General features: G+C 47.3%; 2 protein-coding genes across 2 annotated transcripts in view; both read left to right on the forward strand.

Moving 5' to 3' along the window:
- Window positions 1-12,265, forward strand: part of LOC146199623 (nucleotide triphosphate diphosphatase NUDT15-like) — a 38,252-nt gene extending 25,987 nt beyond the window's left edge. Inside the window, exons 5-6 of the mRNA XM_084595145.1 lie at window positions 10,643-10,839; window positions 12,146-12,265. Of these exons, the coding sequence (XP_084451271.1) occupies window positions 10,643-10,839; window positions 12,146-12,240 (292 nt within the window). The 3' untranslated portion in view covers window positions 12,241-12,265. The remainder of the gene's footprint in view (window positions 1-10,642; window positions 10,840-12,145) is intronic.
- A 1,576-nt stretch (window positions 12,266-13,841) lies between these two features.
- Fur2 (furin-like protease 2) overlaps window positions 13,842-14,767 on the forward strand; it is a 65,077-nt gene continuing 64,151 nt past the window's right edge. Inside the window, exon 1 of the mRNA XM_084595146.1 lies at window positions 13,842-14,328. Coding sequence (XP_084451272.1) covers window positions 14,122-14,328 — 207 coding nt within the window. The 5' untranslated portion in view covers window positions 13,842-14,121. The remainder of the gene's footprint in view (window positions 14,329-14,767) is intronic.

A 14,767-nucleotide genomic window follows, 5' to 3' on the forward strand; every position in this document is an offset into this window, starting at 1 on the left:
AACACTGTGCGATAAAAGTATGCAACGCCATTTCGAAGCTATGTTTTTAAGACGGCGGTGTGTGTGTGTGTGTGTGTGAGAGAGAGAGAGAGAGAGAGAGAGAAACTGCGCACCATTTCAGACGATACCTCGGCCGCTTCCTCCGTTTGCGACAGCCTCTTGTGTTTCTAAACGCAGCGATGTTTGGGCTCAGCGGCCTGACAAGCTTCTGTCGAGGCGGAAACTTGGCTCAAGGCGTCCAGCTATTTGAGTCCAGCCGCGTCCACGAAATGAGGAAACTTGTGACTTAAGATCGGAGTCAAGTTCGCCTGCTGCCACAACAGGCCTAAGACAAATGACACGGGGCATTATACCGACTTGTTGATTCCAAAGAGCGCATATAACAAGAAGGCAGCTGTTTAAAATGGTCTTATGGCAGCAATAAACGTACATGTTACGAAAATTGCGCAGAAAGGTTATGACTAGAACTTGCTCCTGACGGCTGTCGAGCGGATTGGTCAGTTTTGTTTTTACTCGCTTGTCATGCCGTTTAAGTACTGCTTTTACACGTAATGCACTTCAGGCTGTCTATAGTTTCGACGGCTTTGCGCACATGACAGTAGATCGGAGCTGCAAGGTACACCTGTGCTATTGGGTGAAACACCACCTTGTAGAGCGCCTCTTAAAGATAAGTGTGTCTTCCCCAAACACCTATACCATGCCGTTTCATAAAGGTAATAAAGGTAGCTTCTGATTGCGTTTCGTCTTTGTCAGAAATAGTTGATGACAACTGATTAATAAATGTAGAAAGAATTGCCAAGAGTTTAAAAACATAACGGTTGATTTATTTCGACGCCTCGACCGGGGTCCGATCTTGTGTGTGTATATATATATATATATATATATATATATATATATATATATATATATATATATATATATATATATATATATTTTGCGATGGTCACACTCCTGTTCTGTGCCGGCCCACGCGCATGTATATCGTTGTTTTTAAAATACGTCTACTTTGAAATGACGTTTCATACTTTCGCAACCTGTTCTGGGGCGTACTGGGCTTTTTTTCTTCCACGAACAGACGATATTGCAGGTGCGCTGCTCACAGCGCGCACCTGCAATATCGTAATATGAACAGCGCTTTTATAACTTTTCTGCACATGTATTTCTATGGTGCGTCATGATAAAACGAGATAAAGAAGATGGCTACGCGGTATGAAAGAGCACTGAACGACGCTGTTTTCGTAGACAAGTCCACTTGTCGAAACGGTGGCTTGGCTCGTGAACTGAGCCTCCCACTGAGCCCTTGTTCTGTGCCCTTTTGATGTGGTACGCAATGCTACTAGATACGCAGAAGCGGCCACTGGTGGCGCGTACTTCGCTCTGCACGTCTTTGATAACTTAGTAGGCAGTGTTCTACTTTTTAAGCTAGATCTGGGGGCCTTAGAACACGCAGCTAGAAACAGAAATTTAACCAAGACGATGGCACATGCGCTATGTGCGGTAATTCCATAAAAGAACTGAACATCTTAGGCTCGAATGCGATAGTATCCATCCGGATCTCGATGCAGGCGCAGTCACTTTCCCGGGGGCCTTGTGATTTGGAGACACCAGTGGTTGGGTGAATGAATCAAGCGATTCGAATATCCCGCCGGGGTGGCGCAGTATAGTTGGGGCGCCCGACTACTGTGCCCAGGGGTGCGGGATCGAATCTCGGCCTTGGCGGCCTATTTTCGATGGATGCGAAAATCTAGGCGCCCGTGTGCTGTGCGATGTCAGCGCACGTTAAAGAACCCTAGGTGGTCGAAATTTCCGGAGCCGTCCACTACGGCGGCTCCCATAGCCCGAGTCGCTTTGGGGCGTATAAAGCCCATAAACCAATCCAAACCAGAAGTGTTGGCTGAAATGCAGAAAGGTGACTTAAGTGTATAAATAAAAATTTAACAACTAAAATAATTAGAGTTGAGGGATTTATAACAGCATTCAAGTTATACGAAAAAAAGAAACGCCGAGTATGGTGGAAACGGCCATCACCTCGTCTCAAAGGTGACGCTTTATATGCGTACGGCGGCGTTGGCATCGAGGCACCCCATGTGCTCCAACGTTACTGTGTGCACGGAGCCTGCCGTGGTTGGGGCTATCGGGTCCAGTTGCGCACCATCTTGTGCTTTCGTTAGGGCGATGATTGTCTTTCATAGACAACCGTCACATTTGCAAACGAAGGTGGCGCTGCGATCGGCAGCGACATGGGGGTATAGTAAAAAACGCGGCGTGCCTACACTGCACCGAACGACGCTGCCTTCGAGACCAACACGTGCGTGCGTATATTTCGAAGCGTGTCAGTCTCTCATGCTGAAAAATGTTTGTTTATGCCTAGAGAGTAGTTGTGCAATTTTTGAGTCTATTTCCCAGATGCAATTACCTGGCAGCGCGCTGCACCAGCTCCCTTCTCCGTGGCAGTAACAGCGCGGCTACGGTGGGTGACTGTAACGTGACTAATTAAAATGAATGAAAATGAGAAACTGCAAGGTATATGTATGAATCACCCACACTCGTAAACTTCCGGGCCGACTGCTAGCGCACGCAAGGAGGTGGCGTCATGAATTACGAAGCGTCGTTTTCATATTACAAGTATATTTTTATGGGCTAATTTCTGCTTCTCCAAGCACCTTCATTCTATAGAGAACTAACCACAATTTAGCCATACTATTTCTTTGAATAAGAAGAACTTCATGTGTTTGTTATTTGTATCTTCGCCGCGATTTCGCTCCGAACTTGACTTGTTCCATTCTACTTGATGAGATTTAGAAATATTAAAGGTAATTGCTTACATGTCCGTAATAGTGATTTTGTTTTCCTCTGTGGCATTTAATTATTGGAGAGCTGCAAAAGCGATCATGCAAACGTTTTCCATGGCGAAAATAAGCTCACTGTGCTGAGCCTTTTTTTTTTTTATGTGCTTTGAAATTTTGATTAAAATGCGCATCATCTTATACTGCTTATTTTCATCCCGCATAGCCGATTTCACATTGGGACATTGGGACGTATACTATATACCTATACAGTACTTGGGTTCGCCAGGTTCTGAACGATTTTCATTAAGAAAATTCAGATAATCTGCGAAATAACACTCCGTGACTCTCTCGATAAATCCTAGTAGCGTTTACTCGCTTTTCTATGACAGACGATAAAAGGGTCACTTGTTGGAACCTACGAAAGTGAAAATAAAGAAAAGCGTGCTACTTCTCAAGCCCGGTGCTGTTTCAGCAATTGACATCGCGCTAAGCTACTCGGCGTGATCGCTCAAGGTAATTAGCAGCAGCTTTTGTGTCCCTTTCTGTACGACTAGAGCTCGGGCAGTAGTGCAGGTGAGTGGGATCTTGCGGCGCGGTTTTAATGCGTTTGACTGAAGATCACACGCACACGAAATATCGCTGAGAGTACAACAAAACGTGCACGGGAGAGGCGTTTGTTCTTGCGCTATTCGTCGAAGAGCAGCCACGAAGATCAAGAACCGCAAACGAACTGCTCAAGTTCCAATGCAGAAGTGCAAAGCATGCCAACAGCTTCGCGATCCATCGCGCCGAAGGGTCTACATGTCGCGCTCCACGCCTCTTCCCTTCGCTTTCATCTCAATCCAACCGCAAGAAACATATGTAAAAGCAGGTACCGTTTTCTTGTACGCAACCAACCGCACCACAGCTTGCCGGAGCACCAGGAATTATGCTCGACAACACAGCAAGCGCCGGACATCCAATGCAAACGCGGCCCTGGCTTTTTGCCTGCACCAGGAAAGTCACTGCTGTCTCCAGCACCGCCACATCTACACTGGCTTCGCGGGCTGAAGGCATTTCCCCGTCCGAGCGAAGACGTGCTTTGCCCTTCCTTCCGTCCGCGTAGTTCTTCCTGGCGCCAAAAAGTTTGGACGCTATGGCTTGTAAGGGGGCTCCACCGCTACCACGCCGCAACTACGAATGAGGCCATATCTTTAGTACTCCCAGTGGTCGACGAGCAGTGCAGCGTGATGAAATTGCGAAAAAAAAAAAAATACATTTTGCGCAGTTTTTTCTCAACAGCAAATGACTGTTGAGTATTTTTTGATCAATTAAACTTGCTAAATTGCGAAACATTTTTTTTTTCATTGTTCAAGTAAGTTAGTCTTTATCTAATCAATGATTCAACCTTCAGATTATTTTTATTTTCTTTCCCCAATCCAATGAGGTCACAGTGGTTTCACTCTATTTTGAAGTCTGTGCTGTACTAGTAACATTGTTTAGTCTCATATCCATTGGAGAGGTCTAGTAAACGTATCAGTACAAATTTCCACACTTATTTTATGCTGTGCTTGTTTGTATAGAAAAAGAAGAGGTTGCAAAGCACTATTCGTACGCGCAGATAAGCGAAGTGCATTTAATCGTGAATAGGGTTATGTTGCGCATGTGATATTCAGAACTTAATTCAGACAAAAATAATCGGTTCCTTGAAGTTTGAATTGTTGGGAGCATAAAACGTGGAACGGAAGTCGTCCCGCGTGCGATCCTGTGGCGATAATGACAAACGCAATCCTGTATCACGCCCTAACTTTTCCAGCATTGCTTGCCAACCTGGGAGATTTGGAAAGCCTCACGCTCCTCAGCGCTTCGAAATCAGTGTTTTATCGCTCTAGATTAGAAGTTGCGGTGCTCCAGACTGCTCTTAAATCGGCGTTCCCCTTCTCCAGAGCGCTCCAAAGTGCAAATTTTATTGCCCCAGGATTTACTCCGGATCGAATTTTTCCGATATATGGCATCACTGAAGAATTAAATGAAGCGCCGGTGCCGTCATGCACCGCCAGTGACTCATTGCAGCGAGAAAACATTGCGGATTTCTAAGGCTATACGCTGCGCCAGTGTTCACTGATGATCCCGGAGTCATTTCCGTTATTGTCACGAAATTCGAGTTAAGTGGCGGGAAACAATTTTAAATCAGTTTTCTCACCGACAAATGTGCCTTTTGCTGCGTGGACAAACGTCCGTAAAAGAGGCGATTAGTAATCGTTACTGACCAGTGAGCACTGAGCCGGGCGGCTCGGTATTTACTCCTGGCGCGCGTTTCGATGGAGCCGAAAAGCAAGGCACCGTTGCACTCTGCAATGTCAGAGCACGGTAATGATTTTTTTTAAATGATTCGTTTATAGGAAGGGAAAGGCGCGGTAACTGTCTCACTTGTTTTCTGTGGACACCGCAACCGCGCCATAAGGGAAGGGAGGAAGGCGGGAGTGAAAGTGGAAAGAGAGAAAGAGGAGCCATAGTGGAGGGCTACGGAGTAATTTCGATCACCTGGGGATCTCTAACGTGCGCTGACATCGCACAGCACACGGACGCCTCTTCGTTTCGCCTCCATCGAAACGCAGCTGCCGAGGTCGGGTTCGAACCCGGGTACTCCGGCACAGTAGTCGGGCGTCTTACCACTGCACCACTCCGGCGGGGCTCAGTGCACGTTCAAAAACAGAAGACTGGTAGGGAAGTGTAAGAGGGCCCTCACTTTTAGAGGCATCTTTGTTTTTAGGGATGCCGTAAGGTCTCGGCTATAACATATATAGGCCCAGAATCGAAACCTTTGCCCGGTTACTTTTCGGAAAGCAGGTGTATGCGAACACGCCCTGGTAGTAAATGAAAAGCGCTTCCCTACAGCACGCGGATGCAACTTTCGGAGCGAACACTTTCTTTCACAAATGAACCCCTTCAAGAAGCGCACTCACTGTGTAATGCAAGCTCAAGGGCGGTTGAGGACGGCCATTAATAACGAAGCAAAATACGTGCGCGACGAGTCTTTTTCCCGTTTGCATTGGATGAAATGCAGTTGGCGTATGCACGACGGGCATCCGGTCAGCAATTTGCCCGAAGGCCACGGCAACGGCTGGAGAGGATGGTTCGCATGAAGGATAATGATTTCCTTCAACTTTTAGTTAATCTTTAAGTGTATTTGGACGCTTTTTAGGGTGGATTTAGGTGGTGCAGAAGAAAACTAAGTTACAGTGCTCTACTGCAGCGGAGAATGAACTTATAGAAGACCGCACCCATCGCCGTAATTAAGTGAAGATTCGGCGCTTTGCTTCAGAGCTCGAGGTCGACCGTGGGGGATTGAAACCCAACTGCGGGGGCTGCATTCCGCTAGAGGCCAAATAATAATTCCGGGAGCACTGTGGAATCGACACTGCAGAAACGCGAAACCCTAAGCGTTGCTGGTGCATACGGAACATCACGTTTGCTCTCATTATTATTATCAAATAAATTCACCGTCATTATCATTGCTAATGTCATCGCTACTATAATCCTTACTGTAGACGAGGAGAATTATGTGCTTCACAATCCCGGGCGTGGCGCAGTTGGTTAAAGCGCTCGGCTGTGGATCCGAGGGGTGGAGGCTCGATTCCCGGTGGAGACCGGATTTTTATTTTTCTGGTGACGTTAGTTTCGGTATCGGGCGATGATGTCATTTTATTGACAGCTATAGCCTTTAAAAAGGCCCCCGCGTGCTGTACGATATCGGTGCACTTTAAAGAACCCCAGGTTGTCGAACTGCTGACGTCGGCTGGCCAGCGTCACATTTGTGTAAGTGACCGTCACATTGGCGGATATTTATCGGTCGGGCTTGGGCGACAAGGAAGTGATCGCCCTTACAACGACTACATATTCCCCTGTCCGTGGTGTCGGAACCGCGTAAAAGCCACTGACCTAATGTCCACGCACAAAGGTCGCCAACAGTGCGTGGCAACTCGGAAGATATCGCTGTAACTTGAGAGAGCCGTGTTGATGCGGAACCTGACGCCGCAATCGCGTGTATAGCCTCAGTCGGCAGAGAGATACGTCGATCGCTGTACAAGCGAGCGCGTTATCTGATAAGACAACGCATCGACTTTGCGTGCACGCTGACGCTGCTGAGCCGACAGCGCCTCAGCTCACCTTCGCGACCAACTTCAGCGGTCGTCCAGAGGAGTGGCTCTTGATTTTCTTTCCTCGCTCCACTCATTTTTTTTTTTTTTTTTCAAGTGTATGAGTTGAGCACTTTCGATTTCTCAGCTATTCAAACAAGGCTCGCTGGCGAAACCTTTTGTTCCTGGTTCTTGAATTGCTTTCACAGTAACGTACTCGTAGTTCCCCCGCGTAGCGTCATCGTCCGTCCGCACGTCTCGTTCCGCAGCAGAACGGTATAGCAAATGCCACCTTGCTGGGCAACCGGTTCGGAACCAAAGGCAGTCATGGCGTATATAGTAGCAGGACACGGATAATTCGAATTTCGCTGGAAAAATGCTTTTGTTGCGCAATTGACTTTCCCCGATCGGTCGTGCAGCGATTTTGTAATTTTTCTTTTTCGACCAAAGAATTATATTGGATGGCGTGTTTCCAACCCGGAAACGTTGACACCACCACAGAGGTATCACCTGTCGCGGCGGCTAAGTGCGAGCGTTTGGTCGCTGGATTGCGTCCAGGTCAGGCGCCCGCAGCGGCCGCGTTTCGATGGATGCGCAATGCGAAACGCCCGTATGTTGACTTCAGAAAATGCTGATATCCTCGGCTTTATAGCGATAAGTCCAGAATTCCAGTTGGTCGGAATTAATCCGGAGTCTCGCACAATCGCCTGCGCCTTCGAGATGTTGAGCTCCGTTTCAGAACTGCCATACCACCACCGCCACCGCGGTAGAACGGCACACGTGGTCAGAGCTTGAGGGTAAGCAAAAGGCGCAAGCTGGAGACATTTGTTTGCATGAAACACGCGTTTTGCAACTTTCAAATAAACTGATTCTAAGTGATTCGATCAATATTTGCACTAAGTTTATCATTTTACAGGCAGTAACGAATAATTATGCCTTCTTTCGCAGCGTCATGCAAATGGGCATTTTTCCTAAACTTCGCATTTGTTCCCAACGGACTGGTCTGGAAGGCATCGCACTTCAGTAGTTACTGTGAATCATTTAATTGTAAGGCACTGGGCGTCTGTGCGAATTGCCCAAGGGGTCAGGGCCGGGTTAACAGTGACGAGGGCCCTGTTAAAAAAAAAAAAGAAACAAAACATCTGACAAGGTCTTTATAACCCCTCACTACCCTGCTCCGCCCCTTGTTGTGATGTTTGAGACTCTACGCGTTTTAGAATTTCCTGCAGAGAACACGCGTCATGTTTAGTCGAATGATCTGCGGACTGTTTATGAATATCTCCTGATCATATACTTCCCCGCCGAGCACAGGGACAGACTGGCAGCTAGACTAAGCTAGACTAGGAAATGACAGGACACACATCGTTTCTCAAAAACACAACGCGCATTTGTGAAAAGTAAATTTGTAGAGTGGTTTTTTTTTTTTTTTTTTTTTTCTTATTCGATAGCACATTGACGATTGGCTGCGTGTGAGCGAATAGAGATGGGTCTTGGTCATAGGCTGTTTGCAAATTCTTACCGTAAATATGCTATTATTTTTTGTGAATTCATCCAACAAGACGAATGGAAGCTCGTCTGAGTCGGTATTTCTACAGAATTAAACTGCGATATTCTACAGAAACGCTGTCATAATGCGGGAAGCTAAATCTTTTCTAAATGGTGGTGCCCTTAGAAAACGACATCGTTACTGAACTGACAGAAGTTTTAACCTCGAATAATCGGTGATATATATATATATATTTACACAGATTAGCCACATTTAGAAAGACAGTATATTTACATTTTGCGCAAGATTGCCACTTTTAAAACAGAAGGCAGCACTTTACATGTATCAGAGTATAAAGGAGGCTATGGTATCACATACCATTTCTGCTTTCAATGTGCAGAATATGCATTTTACGAGGTAGCTATGGAGCTCTTTCCACCGAGAAGCCGCCGCCGCCATAGACGGTGGTGGAAAAAATAGATTGGGCACTGAAATTTGGGTGGACACTTAAGCTTCGCCTTTAAGTGTATTATGGGACAGCGTTAATGGCTCCTATATATTTACGGGCTCCCCATGCAGGTCCTCATTTCGCGTACATGCACCTTCTTTTAAAAGGAGGTGAACTTAAGACTTAAGCCGTGCTATCGCGTCAACAAGGCTAAGCTTAAGCGTCCTCAATATATTTTTTTTTTGTTTAGAAACATTGCATGTTTACACAGTGCAGAAAATATAAGTTTAAATATTTCGCAGGATCCAGCATTTAAATGAGGCGTGTATTCGTTTAACATGTCGGCTGGTTTCATTCGAATATTAAGCAAGTGATTAAAGGTATTTACGTTTCTACGAGAGTTTTCGAGCCTTTTTCTGGGAGAGTTTCTAGATGAGATCTTCAGCGTTGACCCGCCTAAGAATATCGCGTCTCCACTCACAGCAGCGATAGCTTATACTGAGGCGGTTGTCAGCTATGAGCACTGATAATCTCTAACTAGTAATTTAGTATTGCTTTTGTCACACCTTTTGACTGCTTACGCTTAGATTAATAAAACACACAACTGACCTCAAAAGCGCTAATGACAGAGGTCGGTTGGTTTACCAGCTGTTACGAGCTGACTCCCAATTGAAAGCCAGCTCTGTCTTCCTAGTCCTGTCAAAACGCTACGTTTTTCGTTGAGCCAGCTAGAACCCGTTGATTCCCCTTGTCCGCCAAATGGGACCCGCTAACTTCCACTTGGTAGGCATCTAGAACCAGATATCAGTTGAGTGCCAGCAGGGAACAGCTGCATCCAGTTAGAACTACCTAAAACCGTTTGGATGTTTCTTTCTTATTTTTTTTCTTCATCTATATAGGCGAGTACTAAGTTTCGTTTTTGCCCGGCTTAATATGAGACTGGCTTTGGGATTAAGCGTACGATGCGACGAACAGCTTTTGAGGCATTAGCAATTGCAATGCATAAGCTTTATTTTTAAACATGAGAAATCAGGAAGAGGACGATTTGACTATTTTTCGGACCAAACCTCGAAATCCGCCATTTTTTTTTTCGAGCCCTCGGGGCCACTGAGAACGGAGGGCCCGGTCCAAGCTTTGAACCCTGGATAATCCAGTCCTTCAATGAGTGTGCATTCATGACCCATCTGCCAGCAATATTTGTATTCGTCCAGAAACGTGCGAATCTTATTTTAACGATGCCATGTATCGCGAAGCAACCGAAACGTACGTGCTCCTCTGAAAGGTATCGCGGTAACTTTTCTGCTGACCTCTGCTGTGCGCGTAGGATGGCAGGTTTTTGGGTACGAAAATATACGGGTCCACTTTCTCTTCAGTAGAACCGCGTGCGCTGCCGTTGCTCGATGTGCAGGCGAAGTTCGCTATGCCGCTCGAGCCGGGATCTTACAGGGAGCCCAGACAACACCCCTCACCCTTCTCCTCCTCCTCCTCCTCCTCCTCCTCCTCCTCCTCCTCCTCCCCCTCCCTCCCTCCCTCCCTCCCTCCCTTAATAAAAAACCAAGGAAAACTAAGAAAATGCGGTTTTCTAATTTTGATGGCCAAGCACTTCGCTTTAACCGTTAAATTCACTTTTGACGATATCCCCTCGTTTTTCCTTATATTCTCATCCTGCCTCCACATGACTCCCCGCGGCATGTTTGTTGAGGCGCTTTTGGTATTGCTTCTCACAGTTCGTGCCAATATATGACGATTGCTTAGTCGTTATGCATTAAAAAAAGGCAATTGATAAACTGCGCATGTGCAGCGAGAGCTGGGAGCAAGCGGCGTACCGCGAGGTGCTGGAGGAGACGGGCCTGCATGTGCACAACGTGTCGCTGTGCTCCATTGTGGACACCATCGAGGCCGAGCACGACTACCACTACATGACCGTCTTCATGCGCGGATACGTGGACGAGACGCGGGGCTCCGAGCCACGGAACATGGAGCCCTACAAGTGCGACGGTGAGACACTTTGGCATTGCGTTTGTCGTCGTCATTCCATTTCACTTCGTACATTCCAGCTTCGGCTGCTAGCGACCGGTATTGGCCGCGCTCCAGAGGGGTAAAGTCAATGTGCTTCGAATCTCGGAGGCCCTCTTTTGGGTGTATGTGCTACAAGAAAACAGTGTTCTTTAAAAAAAAAAAAAATATAGAGATCGTTGCAGAAACTGCATTGGGAGAAAGCGAAAGCATTAGTGTTGGCCCGACGTTGGTGGCTTCTTGTCGACGCCTTTCTACACCTGCTACCTTCATGACATCACTCAGCACTTTTTGTCGCATGACCATCACTCATGACTCATGAATTACATCACTGGGCACAAATTTCATGTCACAACTCTAATGACTCGGTGATATAGCACTTCTGTAACCATGACTTACAACTCATCCGATCATTGAGCGATGACGTCACAATGACGTCACAAAGGGACACGGCGCATTTTGCTGGCACTTCCGGCAAAAGGCGGAATCAATCAATGCTTTTATCAATGCTATCGCATTGATAAAAAACGCTTAAAATTCCCAATCCACGAGGGATATATAAATGGCCCATAGTAAGGCTTTGAGAAAAGTGTAGTAAGTAGTTTACTGTTCGTGTTATTAATGCGAAAGCATTACTTCGCTATGTTCACAGATTTCTGTCCGCAGAACATGTCTGTACACCGTGTCCACACACCGCGTTTGCAGACCGTGTCCGCAAAATCGTGTCCGCAGCAGTTGTGAGTAATTGAGAAATGGTAGAGGTTAAATAGCGGTGTTAATCGGTAGAGGATGGCGTAAGTTGTGTCCAAAAAATTAGGCCAATAAGTTAATTAGGTAATTAATTAGAATAACTGGTTCACATGAAAGGAAAGACGCCGTATCTTCACACTTGTTCTGTGGGCACCTGAACCGCGCCGTAAGGGAAGGGAGAAAGGTGGGGGTGAAAGCGGAGAGAAAGGGCTGCCGTAGTGAAGACGTCAGGGATGTGACGTCACGCAACCGGAATTGGAGCCGAAAAGGGCATAGGAAGGAATTGGCGCGCAATTTGAAAGTACACCAAAGACTAAAATGGGTAAACAAGAAGTGAGTTAAGCAACTAGAAGCAACCAACTGCAGCATCCGCGCTTTCGCATTACTCCAATGCAGATTCTGCAGTGCTCTTTAATTTTTTTAGATGACATCTAATTATGTGACCATTTCTGCCTTCTATCCGGATAAGTGTTCGCTTACCTTACTACCTCGTGGTTGCCAAAATTTATATTTTCGTTCTTGTTTTGGTTTCGTCCAGGCTGGCTGTGGTGGAAATGGTCCGCGATGCCCACGTCCGACCTTTTGTTTTGGTGCCTAAGAGACTTCAAGAACAAGAACCTCAATCCATTCTAATTGAATAAAAACGTTTTTACACCTACACTCGGTGAACCCGAGGCATTGTTATTTGGCCGAGTTTGAGCCGAGCTAGCCTCGCCACTGTCTTTGGGCATCGTTCTCTCCCGCATTCTTCTTCTTTATTTTTTTACCCCGTCTCTATGCCTCGGCACATTTTGGCACGTTTCAGTACTTCGTTTACTCCTGTGATCCGCAAACGTGTAAACAGTACAGATCCCAAGTAAAGCTTGCACGCCGTCAGCTATGCTTGGCTTCCTTCCATTCTTATATAACTCTCTGCACAGGTCCGAAAAAAACAACAACAAAAAACGCGTTACTCTGCACAACACTGTAACGGCGTCGTTAAAACAACCAACTCGCATTGCGTCTAGGGCCTTTGTCTAACCTTTAGTTAAATTTGACGGCTAAGCTAGAGGTACACCAGCGTTCCAACGCATCCACATCTCTCAATCAGGCGAGCTGCCGGCGTATTGAACGACGTTTTCTGCAGACCTGGAACACGCGCGCGTCATGTGCGCTGTAGCGTACACGGATCTGGTTTCTTCCGTGCCGGGAAGGAATGTTGTTTATGCGGCGTGTGGAGCATTCTTGAAGTGCTTCGAAATGAAGCCTTTTTTGTTCGCCGCCGTCGCAAGAAAAAAGAGGCTAAGCACGGAGAACCGTACAAGAGACGTGGGCTGGGAATGATCCGCGCGTCCCGCTCGACGACAGTTGTGGTGCGCCTAATGACAGAACTGCGAAAAGGCGGTAGGCGGAAACCGAAACTAGAGAGCGCTTGCTCGCGACGCCCAGCAGCAGACGAGCCCGACCTCTTTCTCTCTTGACCTTTATGCATGTACAAGGTGAGTAGGAGGGCCGTCAGCCAGTGCAGGAGAACACCTGCCGAGAGCTGCATCTCGAGCTGCGCGAAGCAATTATCCGGCATGCCACTCTTCGCAATGACTGCATGCATAGTGGCCCTTGGCCGCGCATCTGTTCAACTTGAGTAAAAGTGTTGGAGACGAGGTGCACGCCAAGAGAGCAGGCCTAGGTGTGATATATGCGGCGTACATTTGTGTGCATTCGTATCCTACAACGTAATAAAATCGGAGGAGTACACTGTTAGTCATCACATGTAAATTTGCCTTTCAGCATCTCGTTTACAGCTCGCCTACCTCGGACCGTCACCGCATCCAAGATTATCCGGAAACCCGAGTGGCTGAAGTAAGATTAACGAGGAGAGTGATATGTTTTACGCAGCGGGGGCAGAGTCGTAAATCTGTCGCGATAATTGCTTCTGCGTGCCCACCCGGTCACGAGATGGGATCACGGATGCCCCGGAGTGAAGCACGGTGGAGTGATGCGAACTAGAGCCAGCTACCTTGCGATGTCAGACCAAAAGGCTACGTAAGTCACGCGTCGGGTTTATATAACGCGAGCATTCCACCACTTAACTCGCATCGAGTCGTATCAAACTCCTCAAAACTAGCGCACGTCTAATTCGGCGAGCGCCACGCGCGCATTTGTTTTCGGCCGTGCGCGTAGTTGCGCTAGTTTCCGAGCCGCGTCGCCGCGATCGCGCGCTGGTTTGACATAAAAAAAAAAAAAAAAAAAGTATCGAAAAACTAGAAAATTTCGTCGATGCTGCTTCAAACGTGAGGAGACTTTCTTGTCTGGGCTGTGCCGATGAACGGCGATAGCGGGCTAGCGTACTAGACTCAGAATGATTTACTCGGGATGGATTCATGTCTCGGCACAGCCGGAGCAAAATTGACAACAGGCTGAGAGGTGCGAGCAGCGAGGGCGCAAAAATTGCCCGATAACGTGAGCCCGCTTGAGTGCCGTCGCCACGGAGACGAGGAACACGTCCGAGCATCCTTCGAGGCAAGACCTGCGGCGATGGCCCTGCACAGGACGGCCGTGTTTCGACTCAGGACAGGTGTGCGGTGTGTGTGGCTGGCTTGTGCCGTGCTTATCTGCCTTGTGGATCGGACCGAGCTCTCCAAGTCGCCCATTTACACCAATCGAATTGCTGTCGAGATACACGGTGGTCATCAGGAGGCAGACAGTGTCGCTCGTCGGCATGGGTTTATCAACCGAGGACAGGTATGTGTGTGCATGCGCTATTTTCGATTGTATACATTTCTGGTCTTTCGTAACCTTCACTGATGGTCATGTGTTTATGGGGTGAGTTTTAGCGCGCGAATCTCTCGAAGCGGGCACTCAAAAGTGGTTCTGTTAGTAAGGAGAACTTGCACGTATTGCGGGCGACAGAAGTGCTGTATGGACTACGGCTAGAGCGTCTGCTCGCTCAGGCGCGTCGTAAATGTCGGTAGAATGGCTGTAAACATTTGTGCTCGGGCCTAGCTCGCCTGACAGGTTTCTCTCGAAGCTTGCGCTTTTCCTCGTCGGTCGGGCTGTGTAATTGACGCGGGGAATCATCTTGTTTCCTGATGGTGCGGGTTACAGCCCGGATCGAAAATGAAACCACGTATGCAGCAAAAATGAAAACTAAAAGAAAACGGACGGGACAGGTTTTTTTTTT

The sequence above is a fragment of the Amblyomma maculatum genome, chromosome 2 (genome assembly GCF_055883805.1).
Source record: "Amblyomma maculatum isolate TAMU_Amacu chromosome 2, ASM5588380v1, whole genome shotgun sequence".
Lineage (NCBI taxonomy): Eukaryota > Metazoa > Arthropoda > Arachnida > Ixodida > Ixodidae > Amblyomma > Amblyomma maculatum.